Below are 21,216 nucleotides of genomic sequence, written 5' to 3'. Positions count from 1 at the left end.
ACAACTACATTGAAAATTAAATACATTACAACATTCTTTTTTAATATATGCGTCCATCATTGTTTCGGCAGAATCTTTGATCCAGCCCTTGTATTGACTCTCGTGTGTACCTAATGAAGTGGCAGTCGTGACTTATTACGACGCGATACTCACAATGCCCCACCAGAGGGAGTCTGCATAGTTGCTGAAGTCAGTGTTGTCCTTCTCGGCCAGGTAGACCAGGAAGGAGGCGAAGATGAGCACCAGGAAGCCGATGTACCACGCCGTGATCAGCTCCTGAGAGACCCACCAATCCATCACTCACGGCCGTCGGAACGCCGAGCTCATCGCTTTCGGCGGCCGAGGTGCGCGTTCCTCGTCCTCATCGTCAGCACGAACGCTGCACGCCAAATGAGCCTTCGAGTGGACTTTGGCCTCCGAGGCGGCGCCTAATCACGTAACAACTGCTCATCGCTTATTCTCGAGCTTTCATCCCATTAAGTGACCATTAGGAGTCGCCGGTAATACCGTTCCCGCACCGGCGTGATAATCATCGGCGTATCGTCAGCGTTAGGGATGTGAGGAACATCCTGATCACTCAGTCAAAATATTCAATATATTAAATATTAAATATTATTATTGTGTCACATCTTGTCGCCCATCGCAATGGACGTTGTTTCGTTAGCCGCTTTCCCACCTTGCTATGAGCGTAGACCACAGATCCCAGCAGCTTCCAGGTGCCGCCCCGCCGGTCCATGCGCACCATGCGCAGGATCTGCAGGAAGCGCATGCTGCGCAGCGCCGACGTGGCGAAGATGTTGCCCTGCGTGCCCGCCGCGATCACCGCTAGCGACGCCACAAACACGATGAAGTCTGAGGAGAAACAGCGCACACGAAAATGGTAGCAAAAACGGGAAGGAGCGAGGATGGCGGAAGGTTCCGCGACGGGCTCCCGACCGATGACGCAGAAGGGTTTGCGGGCGAATCGCAGCCGTCCCTGCCAGCCGCGATATCGGCAACAGCAGCCGGCCGCCCAGATCCTGATGAAGTACTCCAGGCCGAACACCACGATCATCACAAACTCCTGGAAAAAATGGCACACGACAAAAGAATGGAGTCAGGTTCCACAGGCTGGGAAAATTAGCATGTCTGCAGAAGAAAAATTAGTCATAGGGTTATTTGCAAATATCACAAAAACGTGTACGTCTACAACGTAGACCGAAGTAGAGTAAATGGAGTAAGGTTCCCCTGGCAGGAAAAGTTAGCACGCCTACATTAGAAATAAACAAAACAGGTACCTTATCAATATCGCAAAATGCTGAACTGCATGTTTACAACACAAACTAAAGTGAATGGAGTGAGATTCCTCTGGCAGGAAAAGTTGAAAAACAAATGACAGCGTTCATTGTAAATATCACAAAAACGTGTACGTCTACAACATAGACTGAAGTAGAGTAAATGGAGTAAGGTTCCCCTGGCAGGAAAAGTTAGCATGTCTGAAGAAAAATAAATAACAGCATTCAATATAAATATCCCAAAAACGTGTACATCTACAACACAGGCTAAAGTAAAGTGAATGGAGTGAGGTTCCACAGGATGAAAAGTTAGCATCTTTTCAGCAAACGAAATGAAAACACAGCGCCAAAAGCACTTAGCAAAGCATGCAGCGAGCCCATTTTGAAGAGAAAAAGATGGCAAACCAACTGGCACAAAGTGAGTGGAGTGAGGTTCCTCAGACTAGGAAAGTTAGCACAAGGTGTTTTGTTGTTTCCATGCTCATATTTGTCAACAAGAACCAATAGACTGGACTTCATTTTTATAGCTTGTGTGTGTTTAAACGTGAAACAAGAAATGTAGCTCTGAACCTCAACTTCTCCTGCCTTGCTGTTTGTATTTATGCAGCGTTAATGTTGATTTTACTGCGGAATCGATATATTCAGTATATGATTTATTGGCTTACTTTTCCACACTTTCCGCCGGTGTTCCCGGGACGTAAGTGAATTCCTCCAGCGGCTAATCGTCAGCTTAGCCGCTCGGCCATTGATCGGGTTTGAAAAAGAAGCGCCGAACAAAGCGAAGAAGGCGAGAAGGGAGGAGCGCGGGAGGAGAGGGCCACTCGAGGTGAGGCCGGCGTCCATTAAGAGGCCGCCGCATCATAGCGGCCGGTGGGGAGGATGATTATGGGATGGCTATTAGGATTAGTGGACGGTGTCTGCGATTTCCTGCACACTCGACAGCACCTGAATCCCCCACGCTGCTTAGTCGGCGCTCTGAGAACAATGACGACGCTTTAGTGTGTGCGTGCCAGTTCACACAAGCTTTTTTTAAGTCAACTTCAAGCGCTTTTCTAGCACTTTCCACCTCAAATGTTAAGCATTCAATCTTGCAACTTTGCGCAATGACTATTTCTGTCAACATAACAACAAGAGCAATTCATATTTGTAAATTGTTTTAAGAGTCATCAATGAATATTTAATATAAACTACTCAGGAATATACACAAATGTATTTTGTGAAAAGAATATATACATTTTAAATGATATACAATATAATAACAAAATACTACGTATGTTTTATGTACAGGTCTGTGCACACTGTTCTGAAATTAAAAAAAATAGAATCTGAGATTGGACTTCCCGGCGGACCCCCCTCTCCAGCACCCCTGAATAGACCTTACCAGGGAGGCTGAGGAGAGTGACCCCCCCCTGTAGTTGGAACACACCCTCCAGTCCCCCCTTCTCAAAAAGGGGGACCACCACCCCAGTCTGGAGCGGTTCGCAGCCGAGGGTGAAGCGGCTGGGATGAGAATCGGCAACCTCCAAATCTGAGACCGTGGTCCTCAGTCGGAAAAGGGTGGCGTGCCCTCTCCGGGTCGGGGATGAGATCCTGCCCCAAGTGGAGGAGTTCAAGTATCTCGGGGTCTCGTTCACGAGTGAGGGAAGAACGGAACGGGAGATCGACAGGCGGATCGGTGCGGCGTCTGCAGTGATGCGGACTTTGTATCGGTCCGTTGTGGTAAAGAAGGAGCTAAGCCGAAAGGCGAAGCTCTCCATTTACCGGTCGAGCTACGTTTCTACCCTCACCTATGGTCACGAGCTGCGGGTCGTGACCCAAAGAACGAGATCCCGGATACGAGCGGCCGAAATGAGTTTCCTCCGCAGGGTGTCCGGGCTCTCTCTTAGAGATACGGTGAGAAGCTCGGTCATCCGGGAGGATCTCAGAGTAGAGCCGCTGCTCCTCCGCATCGAGAGGAGCCAGATGAGGTGGCCGGGGCATCTGATTCGGATGCCTCCCCGACGCCTCCCCGGTGAGGTGTTCCGGGCACGGAAAGACTACGTCTCTCGGCTTACCCGGGAACGCCTCGGGATCCCCCCGGAAGAGCTGGATGAAGTGGCTGGGGAGAGGGAAGTCTGGGCGCCCCTGCTAAAAATACAGCCCCCGCGGCCCGACCTCGGATAAGCGCTCGAAAATGGATGGATGGATTGAAAAAGAATATTAGTTGAACTTAAAATGATATATAAAATATGCACATAAAAAAATGTAACATAAAATGATATCAAATATACTACTAACACGTTGTAGGTACATGTATATGCGCACATTCATCAACCAAAAAGGTTTTAGTTTAATATACCCAAACAATCTCAAAAGTCACATGATGGTTGATGACTTGCGTGTGCGTGTCTTACGAGGATGAAGAGTCCCTGGTTGGCGACGCCCTGGTGCTCGGGGATGGTGGAGAAGACGGACAGCACCAAGCAGCTGAACACCAGCAGGAAGCTGAAACACGCAATATCGCTACAGTCACGTCGTCATCGCAATAATAACACAGAAGTGGCCTTCGTAGGTGTTGGAAGTGCTTGGAGGAAGTAATGGCCACTTGACGCGGGGAAGAAAACAGAGCATAAATTCGCTTTAGATTACGCGGTCCGCTCGCGCTAACGTAAACAACGACGACGGCAGCTGAGAGCTTCGCAACCGACGACGCTTTGCGTTTATTTTGCTTCAACTGACGCTTTTGGGTTTTGTTTTTTTTGTTTTTTGCTTTTTTTTCGTCCCCCGCAGAATGATGCACGACGTTTGCGGCGACAACGGTTGTGTTTTGCCACAGTGGAAAGTTCGTGGCGCGGCGGCCAGCTGTCAGCGGCGCGCGCACGGAAGGAAAAGTGGGAGGACGGCGCGCCGAACACAACGCAGGCTGCAGAGGGAGGGGGGGAAAAAAAAAAAAAAGAGAACTGCTCAAAAAAGAAACAATGACGGGAAAGGGAAAAACATATGAAAATTGAAATCAGAAATGAAAATGAACCTCGAATGAAAAGCAAAAAATTTAAAAGAGAATCAAAATTGGGTTGAGCAATTAATGCTGGACTCAAAGTGACTGTCAAGCAAAAGAGGGAAAAAAAACTCAAATTATATGATAAGTAAAAAATGGATTACAAATCAAATGAAATATAACTATTTCATTAAGAAAAAAGAAAAAAATACATATAATAATGGGAATAAACCCGAATAAAAAAATGCTACCAACATGGAATACTATTTGAAATAAAATAAAAACATCGCAAACAGAAATAATCATGAAAATGTCCACATTGAGGAAATTACCAGGGAGTCAAAGTGAAATTGAACTAATGAAATCTAAAATTAATTCAAATCAATTCAAAAAGAAAGAGAATGACATGATCAAAATATCTGCTCAACTCAAAAGGAATTTGCAAAATTGAAAAAAAAAAAAAAAAAAAGATACAATGAACATCAAGTCAAACAATTCATATTTTTAAATAATATTACAAATAAAAATATCAGAACTGAGGGAAGCCCAAAAAGACTTTAGAATTCATTTGAAATAAAATTTAAAATATCAGCATTGGGGGAGTGGCTGACTCAAAGGGAATATTAATCTCAGTCAAATAAATAAATGCAAAAAAAAAAACATTAATAAATTCATAGAATTAAATCAAAATGAGAAAATGTACCAAAAAAAAAGCTCAGTTTATTTTTTTTTTATTCGATAAGATTTTGTGGGTGTACCTTATATTGTGGTTAGTGAATGACTACATACCAAAATGTGCAAAAAGGTGTTTTTTTTTTTTTTTTTTTTTTGTTCCAGTGCAGCCAATTTCTATCAATCTGCTTTCCTAAAAGCAATTCATCGGCGAGCCATGACATCATCCCTCCTGCTCTTTCCTTTTTGCCGTTTTGAGATGAAGCGCAGGTGCTTTCTTTCAGCCGACTTGTAAAAACGAGGACGTGAGTCACGGGTCGACACAACCTGGAACAATCCAGACGACACAACTCTGGAAGTGCTCAGCGTCGCCACGGCGCACGAAAGCGAGAAAGCCACCATTTTCCAGATGGAACGGGACGATGAAATTGACCACATACGGTAAATAAATGAGTCAATTAGTCATTTTGCGGAGACTCCGTGTGAAAGGGGCTTTGGAAAGGACAGAATTTCCACACCTTTATTTCCCCCGTGTTGCCGTTGTGCAACAACACGTAATAGAAGGACAAACTCGAGTCCGCAATTAACCTCCGTGTCACAGCCGCAACAGAGACGCGACTTTGACTGTGTGTAAGGGGAATTCCGCAATACTGGTACAGCCGTATGAAGTGTAACACCCACTTTTTTTCCACCCTGCCGCTGACGCCCTCTTATTACCGGATTTCGTGAACGCGCACACAATAAGCGATCTCCAGCTTTGGCTGCGTGAAAGGCACAAGCAGTTAAATGCCATATCTTGTGTTGCAGGACCTCTGCGCGAAAGGGGCCCTTGTGAGGATGACGATGCCAACGCAAAGCGGAGAAGCGACTACCGAACACGTCGTACGCTGAACACACAAACAGAGTTGCGCAAACAACAACAGTGTTACCACACATGCGGCACCTTGCGCGCGGAGAAAGGTTATTTTCCAAAGCAGGAAAAACAAAGGCAAAATGTAACGCCACCAACAAAAAAATATGAGACGTTAAGTGCTTTTTGACAAAAGTGCTGATCCAGCAGCTCAAATGCACCCAGACTGAGAGGAAGCGGGAGGAGGGGAGTGAAGGGGGGTGACGGGGAAGTGGGGGTTGTGTATGTTAGCTGACGTGACTAAAAAAAAAAAAAAAGAAGTATTTGTTTTCCTCGGAATGCCACGAGCCCCCGCTAATGCCGATCAATTATTTATTTGCCCGAGAAGGTGCCACGTGGGCGTTCCGCATCACCACACGTGCGACATGCTACATGCTAAAGGGGGTGTCAAGTTGGACGTCTGACTGAAAATAACGCCTGATGTGCCAACTTCATTGAAACTCCAGCCCCTTTTACACTGCCTGTCAAAAGCAAACATGTTTCCGCCTCCGTCTTGTATCAATGTAATTGATTGAAAAGCAATTTTCTGGATGACGTCTGCGTGTAAGGTATGCCGCAAAGTCGGGACGGGGCTGTGGAGTTTAACACCAGACCCTCACTTGTCCCGTTTTCTGGTTTGCTACGTAAAAGGCAAACACGGATAAACGCCTGGTCCTTTATTACGGCTGTGATGTGCTCCTTTAGCGGAAACTGTGTGAAAGGGGAGTCACGTGAGCTTGGAATTTAATGCTTTCACGCACACACGCACACACACTGGCTGTCACACGAGTGTCAGCGAGAAAGTTGAAAGCGCTCGCTAACATTTATCCGCCGTATTGTTTGCGGCAGGCGGCCAATTAGCGGCGGGACCACCCGCCGCTGACATCTGACGGCACGAAAACAACGACGACGGCGGCCTCTTTCACGCCGACGTCCAGCAGCGGAGCAGGCTCTGGTGCATATGTGAAGCCCCTTTCGCGCAGAGTTTTTGCAAAACAGTAACAAGTCTGGTGTGACCGTACTGTTCAATTTCACACCCCTCGACTGACATTGCGGGGGAACCTTACCCACGGACCTTTGCTACGGCAGTTTGCAAACGACGTTGCCATGAGACCCTCCCGCTAGCCTAATGCTAACATGAATGGAAAATGCCATTGACATGCTAATGTTAGCACTGATTGTTGCAATTTTACAATCCTTTGTGCGAATCGGCGTCACGACGGGCGCTCGTTAACATTTTCCGGTGACGCCTTTCGACAATGAACGCACGACACGCGTGAAAAGCGCGCACATTTTGCTCGTGTGCGCAAGCTAATGTACACACCCGCACACTTTCTCTCTCACTCACAAACAAAGTCACACAGTCACTCTCAATCAAACACACACACACACTGTCACTCTCACTCAACAAACAGACACAGACGCGCGCGCACACACGTACACGCACCGCAGGCCAGGCAGACCTTATAAATACCGTCCCCGCGAGTTGTGATTGTGTTTGAGGCCGGTCGCCATGGTGCCGCTTCCTGGCCTGTTTACAGCGAGCGCCGCCATAAATTAGGACCATCTCGACAACACTCGAGCACGCGGGCGGGCGGGCGCGCGGCGGCCGAGGCGCCCGGACCGAGGCCTTCGCGGGACGTCGCCTCGAGATGGACGCTCACAGAGAGAGAATGAAAACAGGTTTCACAAATGCTCAATGGGAGGCGCTGTCGTGTGCGCAACAAACACGCCGACACGGGAAGAAATGTCAGATAATGCGAGCGCGCGTTCGCCGCTGGTGGTTTGCGTCATCCTGCTAGCAAAGCAGTCGACGAAGGGTTCGGTGCGGCGCGCTGGGCCGGCCGGCGCCAGACTCCAGACGTCCGCCGAGGCGGAACCGTACTCGCGGTCAAGGAAATCTCCCAAGTGGCGAACAATTACCTCTTATATTACTGCATAAAGTTTCATACATGCATTTCAAACTCAATTTGTGAAAATGCACTGCTATCTTATTGGTCCACTTGATTACAGCCTAGTTATTCCCCCCCCCCTTCATCCTGCTAACAAACGTCCAAAAGTCCCGAATCAGCACTTCCCAAATATTTCCATCAAGCGGGAATTATGTGTCTTCTTCGTGGGCAGCGCGCTTCTGCCGCAGAGTTCCGCGAACCGGCACGCCGCACTTGACTCCGAGCCGTTCAACCGAAACGGGTCTGAAGTTGCACAGGTGGCGGCGACCCGCTCGTCATCTGCGTAAACAAACCGCAGATTCGACCGTGGGCGCGTGACGTCGGCGACCGGCCTTCCTGGCACGCAGTTACACTGAAAACATTCCGTCCGTTGCTGGCCGGCCGCTCTCTCGTCGCCACTGGCGCGTTGGCGGGGACGTGGGCAGTCGCTCTGATTTAGAGCCGTGTGAGAACCAAAACACGGGTAGCCGGGGGGGGGGGGGTTAGGTACAGCCGAGAGCCGTCGGATAAAGCGAAAGCCGGGAATGTTGCTCGTCCGAGCCAAAACTGCCGCACGGAGGCCCAAGTCTTTAAACCTCCCGGCGAGTACGACAAGTGAACGCAGGCTTCAGCGGAAGCCGCTTGGAGGCTACTTCAAGAGAGCGCATACACTTTTTGATACGCCGGTCTGGATTGCTTAGCATAACTCTGACGTGACGTAACCCACCTGACGGATACTAATCCTGTCCTGTCCTACCCTCAACCGGGCCAAATGAGTCCAAAAACCGCAGACTCGGCAAGAACAAACTTTTGCTGGCCTGCTTGAGCGACACGAGCGTGACCTCCTTTGCGGATTACAGGTGTGTCGCCGCCCACCGCAGCCCGGCGGACACTTTTGGAAAGCCTACTAGAACATCTGATGTTTCTTAAGGGTGAATCCGAGGCTCTTGAAATGGTGGCAGGTGTGCGCCGACTCCCATTTAACACGACTTTCATGTTCGGGTCACGATTGCCACAGAGTTCAAGCAGACGCCGGGAGAGGACGAGAGACGGAGAGGGAGGGCGGAAGGGAGGGAGGGAGGGAGGGAGGGAGGGAGGGAGGGAGGGAGGGAGGGAGGGAGGGAGGGAGGGAGGGAGGGAGGGATGGAGGGAGGGAGGGAGCGAGGGCGGGCGGGCGGCGGGTCAATCGGAGTGGGAAGCTCCGCTAATGAGAGATCCAGGAAGAGCGAGCCGGCGGGCAGTAAAGGCATCGGGGTTATAAAGGATTGTTAATGGAGCAGAATTTACACCGGCTGCAGACGTGAACGCGTCCAATGAAAATACGGCCGGTAAAAACACAAACAAAGAAAAAAAATAATAAACATTATTTCTGATTTCATCATCCGGGCTGCGCATTCAAGCGGGCGGTCGCAACGTCCGGCCCGACGCCCATTTGGGGCCACCGAGCTTTTTTTTGGGCCAGACTTCACACACACACAAACACACACAAATTGGTTATTTATTCTTTTTTGGGCTATTTTTCTTAAATATTTCATTATTTTGTCCTTTTAATGACTTCTTTTTAATTTAAATTACTTGAAAAATGATTTATATTGAATATTTTGTTTTTCATTTTAATTAGTAATCATGTTTGTACTCTTCTTCATTTTAACTAATTTAATTGTATATATTTGTATGCTTTTTATTCTGTCTTTGTAACTATTTACAGATACATTATTTTGTAAAACATTATGACTATTATGTTTAGATTTTTTATTATTTACTTTTCTATACTTTTCACATTTCTTTTGATGATTACTTTTTGATAAATATTTGTCTATTTTTTAATATTGTAATTTTGCTTCTTTAATGAACTTGAATGTATTTTTCATATTTCATATTACTCATTAATGTCCACAATAATGTTTATTTTCTTGATAGTAAATGTTTGGATTTGTCAATATTTTTAAATATTTCTTATTACACGTTATGTTTGTCTAAATGTATTCTATTACTTTGAGGCTATTTTATTCATTATTTTTAAAACAGATTAGTTATTTATTTTGTATGCTTTTTATTGTCTCTAATTATTTATATTTATATATATATATATATAGAGTTATATTTTAAGGCTCTAACTTTGTTGTTTTTGTTTTCCATTTTTTTTGCTGATTTGGTTTTATTTGACTTCCGCATCGATTCTGACATAATTGAACGGAATTGAATTTGGAAGAGCTCGGCGAACGTTCTTCGGCACGTTCCCGACACAAAAAGCGCAGCGGATGGAAGCGCCCTGCGACGTGAAAACCGTCGACTGGAAGCCCCGCTGACGGCGCCACGGGTCCGCCGCGCTCATCTATAAATACGGCGACTTTCGGCCGGAGCGTTCCTAAACACACGCGCACGCACGCACGCACGCAGTCGCCGGAGGGAGCCTGGGCCATAAAAGGTGAGAGGGGATGTTTTCCTGCACGGAGCCAAAGGCTGAAGCCGACTCGCAGAGTCCGTTTGAAAGTTGAAATATCGGCCGCTAATCGACTTCAACTGACAGAATCGGAGGGAAAATGTCATTGGTGAGCATTCCGAGGATTTTCTTCCGAGTCAGACGTTTCCATACAATTTCGTTCGTATTTGCTCCCGATGCCTTTAAACCTGCTGACAAGAGGTCAGGGGGTCAAAGGTTTTGGATGGCCTTCCACCAGCTTCTCACAATTGTGCCCCGTTCCTTTGGCCAAATTCCTTTTTTATGTATTTCTACAATGTTTGAATTTGAATATCTTTTGACTGTAACTTTCTTTTAAGAATTTAAATGATTCCGTCCTTCCAATTTTCAATTACATTTTTAAAGTCACTTTTAATGTCCTTACTGTAAGTTATATGTCTTTAACATTTTGTATTTCATATACTTTTTAATTTGCTTTAATATATGCTTACGGTGGAAGACCGGTTAGAGCTTCTGCCTCACAGCTGTGAGGACCGGGGTTCAATCCCCGGCGCCGCCTGTGTGGACTTTGCATGTCCTGCGTGGCTTTTCTCCGGGCGCTCCGCTTTCCTCCCGCATCCCAAAAACATCCTATCCTGCGATAGGCTGGCGACCAGTTCAGGGTGTACCCCGCCTCCTGCCCGAAGTTAGCTGGCATGGGCTCCAGCACGCCCGCGACCCGCGTGAGGAGAAGCGGCTTGGAAAGTGGATGGATGGACATGTTTATGTCGAACCCTAACTCTAAATTAAACTAATTACTTTTTTGTAATTCAACTTTTAATGTAATTTGCAATGCCATTTTAATGTAATTGTGTTGTAATTTGTACAATATTATTTATTGTATTTTTTTAATGCATCTATTTTTCATTTAATTATTTCTGAATATTTTCTAAAAAAAATATTTTAATTTCAGTTTCAATTAAAAATACTACTTTTTTCAAAATAAATGTAACTTAATTCATAAAGACATTTTCAATAAGGTTTTTAAATTATTCAATATTTTCATGTATTTTTTAAAAAATCTATTATTTTGTATTAAATTTTAATAAAATTTGTATTATTATTTTTTCTTTACCTAAATGTTTGACATTTTTCATCAGAATCGTTAATTTAGTGTAAAACACAATTGTATTTTTTATTTTTTTTTTCAAATGTAATATTCCTGATTTAACTGAATTTAAGGACGTTTTTATTTGGCTTTGGCAGTGAGGCAACGACGCTGCGTCGTCACGCTGAGAACAAGCAGCAAAATTCGCTCCATATTAACACAGCACAAAGGTAAAAAGTCCACATTAATAATAATTAATAATAATTAATAATAATTGCACGTCTCGCCTCAATCAATAATCCTTGGCCGCTCTATTTCCACCCATCAATCAATCACGACACGACCGCTATTCCAAGTATTACTGGATTCCCAAAGACGTGATGTCGCTTTTTTTTTTTTAAGGCTAGTCGGTCCCTATTTAGCCCGGAGTCCGGTCGTCGGCGAAGACGCGGCGCTACAGGGGGCAGGCGAGCCGTGTGACGCGCTATATGCGGCCCTGGGTGAGGAGTTCAAAGGTGAAGGGGAACACTGAAAAAACAGTCCCTCAGGGAAACTGGTTTTCTTCCTGATACTGTGGATTTAAAAAGTCTACACACCCCTGTTCAAATGCCAGGGTTTTTGTGACGTAACCAAGATAAATCAGCTTTTTTTCCCCACCATGAATGTGACCTATAACCTTTAGAACTCAATGGAAAAGCCTACTAGAACATAATCATCACTTGTTTATTTTTACTTCCCATCTTGGAAATATTTTTTTTTTTTCAATTGAGATGTTCAATTTATGATCAAATTAATGGTGGAAAAAGTTTTGAAATTATTTATCTTGGTCTCGTTTTTAAAAAAAATTTTTAACATGACAAAAACCTGGCATTTGAACAGGGGTGTGCAGACTTATTATTATTTCGAAAAAAAAATAAAATAAAGGGTAGTTCATTGGATGACATCATGGCATTCTGATTGGATACTTGGAACAGGAACGTATTATTTTTATCATCTATTTGATTTCATATCATTCATAAGTGCTACCATTTGTGTTGATACACATTTTTCTGTCGTAAAAAAAAGTTCACTTCCGATAAAGCATTTTTCACGAAAAAAAAAATCCAATCAAATCGTAGCTTATCGTGTCTGTGAATGAGTTTCTGACCATGCCGTCACATTCTTGCTTCTTGTTTCACGATACATCCTTCGGAGGAAAAAAAATCTCACTTCCGATAACGTGTTTTCCACGAGAAAACATATCTCATACCCGTCTATGAATCATCTTTGGACAATGCCACGACATCCTTGCTTTTTGTTTCACGACACCACCTTCGGAATTTTTCGGAAGTAAAAAAAATTTCACTTCCGATAAAAAAAAAAAAACTACTGGGAACTACTGAACCCTAACTGGCCGCTTAGCGCAGCAATTGCGTTGAACGGATTTCCTGCAATGCCTCGCACATCGCTGCTTTTCATTTAACGATCGGCTTTCCGAAGTCAAAAGTTCCGATAAAGCCTTCTCTAAAAATAACGACACATGTCGCTAGAAATTGAAGACTGATGGAGGGATCATGGGAAGTCCGCGCTGCGCTCCTACACGGTAGCACGCGGCTCGATGCATTTAGCGTTGTTACGGATAACGCCCCCGCCCCCCCGCTAACCCTCCCCCACGCGGTTCTCCTTTCGACACATGACGGGAATCGCAAAATGCGCTTCCGCGGTCGGCACGCGAAACCGGATCGGGGCGGGCGGGTACGCGCCGTGTCTTTCCGCTCAGAAAACAAAGTCTGGGATTTCCCTGGGAAATAATCGCGCGATGGCATCAGCGGAGACGGCAGCTGCACGCGCAAAACGCGCCGCGCGGCGCAGGCAGCGTCCGCGCGCGAACGGCGGGTCCGCGCCACGTGCCAGCCGAGCAGCCGGCGGAGGACAACTGTTGGCCTACCCTGGCAAAGACAAACCAACGCTGACACACTTTAAAAATAAGCGGCGGATGAACTTTGACTTTCGCCAGCGCGCTGACGCGGCATTCTTGATGTGACAAGGACATTAAAAAAAAAAAAAAAAAAAAAAAAGAGTTCTCGAACAACTTTATAAGCGACCGACTGACCGCGGCCCCGACTTTGACACTGCTGACATCGAGCAGATGGCATCCACGCACATGCTATCAAAAATTTTGTATAATTTTAGAATTTCTCGACGGTCTCCAACTCTGTCAAAGGACAAAACGTCTTGTAAGGGTTGGCCGAATTGACTACGAGGTGATGAAAATCGAGTCCAAGTCAATGAATCGACGCGCAGTACAGCGGTCTCCAAGCATGTTTTGCGCCACGGGCCAGTTTCACGTCAAGACTTTTTTCACGGAAACAAATAAGAACAAATGGCAAAAATCGCAAATGATGATTAGGCTAATTTGTAGTCGTTTAAAATAGTCTTTCATATTTCCACAAGCTCGGAGCTCCGTACCGCCGTACGAACCGACGTCAGTGTCGTAAAGCCATCGGGATAGCCGAAGCTAGCCAGGCTAACCGCTAGGCTCTCCCACAACTAGCTTATTTTCCTCCTCTCAGAACCACGCGGACGTAAAAAAAGACTGTTTGTCGACTGCTAGCGTGAAACGTCCATATGGAGTAGTGAAGTCGACTAGTCAACTAGTCGGTTCACCCCCTAGCAACTTGTCGGGGATTACTTTTCTTAGTCCAAACGTGGATTATATAGACAGATGTTTATGTCTTCATGATTTATGGTTTGTGCGCGTGTTTTTTGTTTGGTTTTTTTTGACAGTGGCCTCCTGGAAAAGTAATTTGAGCGCACATATAACGAGAAGTGACAATAAATGCTGCCGCGCCACATTGGGAATCGTGCGCCTGCAAACAAAACATCTGCCCGTCAAAAATGGGAATTTTCTGCACAAAATAGATTTGCCGTTTCGTGACAAACTCCGACTCGGTCCAATTTGGGAAAAGTACGCGTGTGTGTTTTGTTGTCAAGTTTCTCCCAAAAAGTCCCATTGTCAAAGAGATCGATTTTTGTTCCATCATAGCGTTGCCATTTCCAACAAAACAGAGGGCAAAATCCTCTGAGACGGTTGCGCGATTACTTTTGTGAGCCCCAAAACCGACTGCGATATGCTCCACTGTGGAAAAGCTCATTTAGCAGCTAACAGCATCGCCGATTCTCAACCGATTCAAAACTGAACCGCGTGCGCTATTCCGACTTTTCGGAACTCAAGACACCGTTTGCTATGATACGCCGCGATGCATTACCGGCGCATGCCGCCTCGTCAATTGATTTGAATCTCCAAAACTCCCCCACGTGATCTAATGACGGGGGAATTGAAGAGTGCCGCTGAAATGCTTGCTTGCGGAATTGGAAGCTACATCAAACAAACAGCTGATCCAACAGCACGTGATTTTACTTTTTTTTTTTTCCCCTCCCCCCCCCCCCCCCCCGCACTTTCTTCCCAAAGTGTGGAAGAAGAAAAAAAAAAAAAAAAAAAAGCATTGCGGAGACTCACATGAAGACGTGGTAGATGAACGCCCATCCCCTCGGCCGCTCCAGCACGTTGTACAAGTAGTTCTGCAGCTTTCGGAAGCGCTTGGCGGTCCGGGACGCGCCGCCCGCCCGGGGGCCCGGCGGTCCGGGCAGCGGCGTGCCCAGCAGCCCGGTGCGGTGCGACGGCAAGCCGCGCTCGGGGGTGGACGGCTCGCTGCGCTCCGCGTGCACGGCGGTGAGCGCCACGAACTCCACCCGCCGCTCCGGCGACGCCAGCGTGCGGACGCCGCCGTTGTTCGACGGGCTGCCCGACATCAACCACTGCGGGGCGCAAAGTTCGCCTCCATCCGGGGAAAGTCCCCACCCGAGAGAAAACGCTTGAAAAACACGCGTGGAGGACTCGAGTCAAGTTACGGTGGGCAAAGGAAGCGCCCGGACGCGCGTGACGTGACCCGCGGACTTCATGGCGCTGCCTGGCGCGCGCTCCTCCTTTGCGCGAGTGCGCGACCAGGCCAGGTGGAGGAGGGAGGGTCGCGCGCACGCCAGCGCGCGCGCGACCCGAAGTCAGACTGGAATCCGAGCATGACATGATGGGTGCATGACTGAACGGAACTTTGGTTGATGTCAAAACATCAAATCATATTTGAAAGGATTTCAAAAAACATTTGGATTTCGAATTTAACATATTTTTTAAATCAACCCACAATCATATATATATATATATATATATAATTATTATTCATTTGGTTACCAAAATATTTTTACAAATCTAAAAAAAAATATGAAAACTAAGTCAGCATTTTATTTTAGATTAAATATATTTGGGGAAATTTGCACGAAAATATTATTTAATTTATGGGGTATTTTTTCACAAGTTGAGTTTCTTTTAATGTTTTATTTTTCAAATACATGAGTTAATCGTTTATTCCTCTTGATTTTTTTAACATTTCAATATTATTCCTTTGTATATATATATATATATTTTTTTTTTAGCATAAAAGATCAATTCAATTTAGAAATCTAATAAATTGGGTGTGGGTGACCATTTTACGGAAGTGCGTTGTACAAAAGACAACAACAACAAAACAAATCACAAAATTAAGTAATTTTGGGGCGTATTTTTTTCCATTGTTCTGGTTGGCATAAAACCTTATTTAAATGTTGACGTGCACATCTAAATGCCTGCATTTAGAAAATATATACAACATTGGATTCTATCGGTTAATAATGATCATATATATATGTATGGATCATATAATATATATAATATATGAAATCTACTGGAGTGCCTGCTGAGCGCATGTTTTCACGTTGCCAAGTGAAGCGAGCTTTGCGGGCTAAAATTTGAAAAACATTCTCCAGGTTTCTACCGGGACGAAACGCTTCAACCCAAAATGGCCGACTTCCTGTGTCTTTTTGAACATGTCTACCAAATGTCTGGTTGTCAAGCGGAAGTGGCTTCAGATGGTGAGTTTTCAAAAATCTCTCTGACTCTCTATCATGAGATGAGATTGTCATTTATTAGTGGCGAGACTTATCTAATGCACTTTACGATGTGCGCAGGGTGCAACGGTAACGGCAACGGCAACGGTAACGGCAACGGCAACGGCAGGCCCGCTTCTCACATTCCCCGAGCACGCCGGAGCCGACGTGCGGGAATGCGGCCGGAATCTCTCACAAGTCCCAAATCCGGATTTCTAATCTTCCCAGGGTTCGCTCGTGGCGCGTTGTGAGACGTTGTTTTGTACAATTATTACATAATAAAGTGCCCAAAAAAAAAAAAAAAGTAAGAATATGTAATTATTTTTGTGTTTTATGTTTATTACATTGAATTACAATAGTAAATGTTTTGTTTTTTTTCCCAAAAATAAAAAACAACTAATATTTGAACTAATTAATATTGCTCTAATACATACAATTAATATGTTAATGGTGTCAAATAATGACAATATTATCACTGGTAAATTTAGTCAAGCAGCATATTTTGCCTGCCACTCAAATACAAAACGTATTATGTAAATTGAATCCAAATCATGAATTATGTATCACCCAATGAAAAGCATTTAGCGTCCCACACAAAGTATTTTTCTCCTTCAGCAAAATCAAAATGGAAGTAGGTGCTATCCAAAAGTCAACACAAGCACATCCTGTGCTGGGAAGCTCCCACTACGAGCCCCCTCCCCCCCCGGCCTGCGCGAGGCGGGGTGTCGACGGACGGATCCACATCAAAGCCCCTCCAAAACAACACCCCACCCTCGCTCACCGGCGATAGCGCCGGCCGGGGCATTCGGGCCCTGGGGGGCGGTGGGGGCACGGCCCCCTGACAACCCCGGACAGCTGAGTGGGCTCAGGCTGCAAACTCCGGCGCTGTAACGAGATCGTTCCAAGAGGGGGGCGGGGGGGGGGGGGGGGGGGGGCTTTTAAGCCGCATCGTCAACGTCTTGTGCCCAAGTGGAATTAGCAGTCGGGGATCACCCGGTGTGGGGTCGCACGCAAGGTCGCGGGGTTACGCTTGGTCGGCGGCGAACGCCCTCTCTCTCGCTCCGTGTTGTTTTTCCACTCCAGCCCGGGAGCCACTCAGGGAGAGGAACTGGGAAGGGGGTCTACGGGGAATTCAAACTACTCCCGTCAGCAAATGCGCACATTACAATCGGACCACCGCCCCGCCCCCGCACGCACCCACCTTTTACTTTCCGCTGCTTAATGGCCTCCTCGGCCCTGTAGTTGCCCCCCCTTTTTTTTTTATCACTTTTAAGTTGTGCTCCTGAGCGTGTCTGGAGTACCTCAGAGTACCCCCCTCCTCGTTGTTGACACGTTACAGTGGCTGAGCATTAGCATCGTCAGGGACGTGCCGCTGTCGCCGCCTCAACGGGCCGCAGTCGCCGTCGAAAGAGAAGACAAATCACGAACGACGTATCGCACGCATTTCTCCACAACGCAGACTTGTGGAGTGTCACTGAACTGCGGAGGGCGAGATCGAGTCAGGCCCGACTCGTTGGGCAGCGGGCATCAAAATGAAAGGCACGTAACAAACGTTGTTGTAAATACCGAAATAACTGCTGTACGTACGTACGCAAATTTGCGCCAGTGGCTACAAAAGGGGGAAATGAATTCAGGCCCAACTGGTGTACTGCCTGAACAGGACGCGGTAGTTGTCCAAAATGAAAGGCGTCCAACTAAAATGCTTGTCGTTATCGAAATAATTACAGTCTAAATCTTGGAATAACATATTGCGGGCGTGTAACTCCGATACGGACTCGTGTCGCCGGGCGGCGGAGGGGGAAATTCATTCGGGCCCGACTTTGGTTTGCAGCAGTCGTCACGGAAAAGCACATTTAAAGGTATCGAAAGAACATATTGCGCATATCAACAACACGGCCGTGTCGGAAATCTTGCACGTGCCGTACGCATCCACAACAAAGCTAAATTGAAATATTGACAAAAGCTGTCGTCCGTATGCATTTATAACACACATTTGTGTCACTGCACACGTTTGTTACGTCGCGTTCGTCGCTTTTGTCAGCCGGTTAAATTACTTTTCACCACGGGAGTAAAACATAACAAATCAATCCATATTTGTGCATTCCTTACTATTTCCTGCCAGCTGAACGCAATCTAAAAATGAATTATTAATGGTCGATTGATCGTTAATGTGCTCGTTGATCAAGTAAACGTCTAATGCACACGCAGGTGTGGCGGCGCAAAGGCCGGGGAAGCCGAAGCAGGAAGTCGGAGGCGCCGCTACGTTTTTTTTTTGGGGAGGCGGAGGCTCAATTCGAGCGGCGCCGCTCAAAGGCTCCTTTGTGACCCGCGGCCGGCCAGGGCTTCGTTTCGGAGCGCCGCGTCGCCAAACTAAGACGCTTGGCAGACGCTACCTCGGTCTGCGGCGGCGGCGGCGTAACAACACAACACAGCTGCGCGGAAAAAGACACAATGAAGCCAGCGGAATTGAACTGTGGTCCACAAACACGCGCAGGTCGGTCAAACGGGGTCAAACGTAACGGCCGAGGCCGCGGCACAATACAGCCCTCTCCCGTACGTGCGCTGGCGTCGAGGCTAATTATAGCCCGTGTGGAACAGAACGCTTTTGAACGGAAGGTGGGAAAACGGGCTGGGTTTTTTTTTTTTTTTCCGAGCAAGCCTAAAGAGGCCGTTTCAGTTTGTGTACATAAAGACCATCTCAGGACGTTGCCACACTCGAAAACGGCTGCAAAATGTACGCTTTCAGCCCGCAAAGCAGCTTTCATTGATCGACGTGGAATTCGGTAGCCGTGTCGATCGGGACTTGACCCACAAAAAAAAAAAAAAAAAAAAAAAAGGTCCCAAGAAGCCCTGCCTGAAAAGACACAGGAAGTCAGCCATTTTGGTTTGAAGCAGCCATTGTAGTCCACGGGCCATAGTTTCCAACCCCTGCACTTAATAATCGAGTTTGAATAATGGAAATTGTTAAAAAATATATAATAATGCACCAACTTGCATGCTAGGAGTTTCTTACTTTATGCGTTTAATCGTGTCATCTTTAATACCCATCTATCCTTTTTCTAGACCTGTTACAATAATTAAATCATTTAAAATAAATCAAATACACGTGTCATTAAATAAAACAATTACTTCAAATGTAATTGAATAAAAATTGCATGAACTGAAAAAAAATGTTTTAAAAAGATTCCTTTAAATACAAGAGAAAAGCCTAAATTGTTAATAAAAATTCAATTAAATAAAACAAATGTCAAATAAAAACTCCTATGTAAAAAAAATTGTCAAAAATGTAGTAACAAAAAAAAAAATACAAATAATGATTTCAACGTAACGTTCACATTTCAATAATATAGTGAGTTACTTGCCTGCATAATTAGACAATTTTGTCAGATTGAATTCAATCTGAATGGATTGATTATTTTCGCATGAGGGTGGTCGGCTGTTAATACTGTAAACTCCGCAACGCTACCGTCCCACCAACATGCTGCGAGAGGCCCGCACGTGAAAAACAAGATCTCGAGGGCTAAACTATCATTATTGTTGGAAAAGGCCGCTCTCGGGGCGGGTTCGCTGCCAAGCGGTCACGCGGTCCAGAATCCGGCGGGCGGGGGTCCAAAATCAGCCCGGCCAGCGCCGCCTCGATGTGAGCGTCGGAGCCGGCCAAGACAAACACCGGCACGCAATCCCCGTCATGCTCCGCTTAAGCCGCCCGCCCGACATTCTCGCCCCGCTCCCACGTCTGGGCGTCGGTTAATGCGGTTATTGTTGACCCATTAAGCCCCCATTAGCAGCCGGGCCCCCGCCGACTACCGTTGTGCTCCACTAGGTCACGAGCTGGGAACCAGATAGCCATGTTTGTGCCACGTATCAGCGGGGACCTAACTACCCCTGCGGCGGCGTCTTTGAACGGGGCCGCCGCATGACCCGTGACGGGTCCGACTTACCAGTACGCAAACATAGGCACTTGCCTGGGACAGTTTTCTTTGATTTAAAGCAGTCATTTTTGCTTTAGTCTTAATTCGCTCGCCTAAAAACACATCAAAATGCTTTCTTCCCATCATGACAGTTTCAAGCTGCCCCCTTCCTTCTCGTGCTATGGACTATTCCATTTTACTGCGCATGTGCAGAGCGGACGGCGCGGCAAAGAGGAAAACAGGGCTAGCTATCAAATACTTTTAGAATGGTTTTGCCGATTCATAGAGTAACCCGAAAAAAGATTTTGCATTTATTAAAATACAAAATGTGCGAAACTTTGGGGCAGAGATTTGACTCCAACCTTTTTGCAATCGTATTATACAGGTCCGGTCCCAAACCCGGATAAAAATGGGTGGGTCGCGCCAGGGAGGGCAACTGGCGTAAAAAATGCGCCAAACAAATCACGCGGGCCTAACCATAAGCTATATTGGATAAATGCTGCCCCCGAGTGGCCACTGGAAAGACCACAGGACCAAGAATGGCAAAGCCCTCTTACGCTGCCGTGAAATCAGGCACTTTATTACCCATTATTCAGTTTCAGATGAAGTGAACAGCAATTGATAGAAAGATAAAATACTGTATATAGGCATCAGCCACAGGATTAGGAACACCCGATACAAGATAATACGGCTTTACAAAGTGTGGCATCTTTTTCCTTATCCTTTCATTTGTCTTTTGTCCTTGAACTCAAAAAAAATGTATCCTGGACTTGAATATAATCAGATGACCTACCGTTGAACCTCAAGGAGTGTTATACAAGGGAAGCGTGACACCATTAAGGAGAAACATCACCAGACAGGATACCAATAAAAATGGAGAAAAAAGGTGAATAAACACTATTAGTCATACTTATGATGTCACTAACCCATTCACCGGCAGCCGTTTTCAACTATTTTGACTGCTCTTTCATGACCCATAAAATCTTGCGTTCTGTGACAATTTGAGCAGAGTAGACTATTTTTTTCTCCCACCAGAAAAAGAAAGTTTGTTTGTAGCTTTTTCCGTTCTTTAGTAGTTAGCAGTGGAACATGGA

The 21,216-nt window shown here is 46.1% G+C and overlaps 1 protein-coding gene and 1 long non-coding RNA gene across 6 annotated transcripts in view; one reads left to right on the top strand and one right to left on the bottom strand.

Moving 5' to 3' along the window:
- LOC133470743 (potassium voltage-gated channel subfamily KQT member 4) overlaps positions 1-15,245 on the bottom strand; it is a 28,356-nt gene extending 13,111 nt beyond the window's left edge. For all 5 annotated transcript variants that reach the window (XM_061759492.1, XM_061759493.1, XM_061759494.1 and 2 more), the window contains exons 1-5: positions 14,752-15,245; positions 3,668-3,758; positions 937-1,063; positions 677-852; positions 154-276 (exon numbers count right to left, since the gene is read on the bottom strand). In XM_061759492.1, coding sequence (XP_061615476.1) covers positions 154-276; positions 677-852; positions 937-1,063; positions 3,668-3,758; positions 14,752-15,044 — 810 coding nt within the window. In that variant the 5' untranslated portion in view covers positions 15,045-15,245. The remainder of the gene's footprint in view (positions 1-153; positions 277-676; positions 853-936; positions 1,064-3,667; positions 3,759-14,751) is intronic.
- On the top strand, positions 15,006-17,102 carry LOC133470745 (uncharacterized). The gene is made up of 3 exons (XR_009786060.1): positions 15,006-15,144; positions 16,092-16,196; positions 16,293-17,102. It is a non-coding gene; the product is annotated as an uncharacterized LOC133470745 (long non-coding RNA).
- The last annotated feature ends 4,114 nt before the right edge of the window (positions 17,103-21,216 follow it).

The sequence above is a fragment of the Phyllopteryx taeniolatus genome, chromosome 21 (assembly GCF_024500385.1).
Source record: "Phyllopteryx taeniolatus isolate TA_2022b chromosome 21, UOR_Ptae_1.2, whole genome shotgun sequence".
NCBI classification, from domain to species: domain Eukaryota; kingdom Metazoa; phylum Chordata; class Actinopteri; order Syngnathiformes; family Syngnathidae; genus Phyllopteryx; species Phyllopteryx taeniolatus.
The sequence above is the reverse complement of the archived record's forward strand: the minus strand, read 5'-3'. Positions and strand labels throughout refer to the sequence as shown.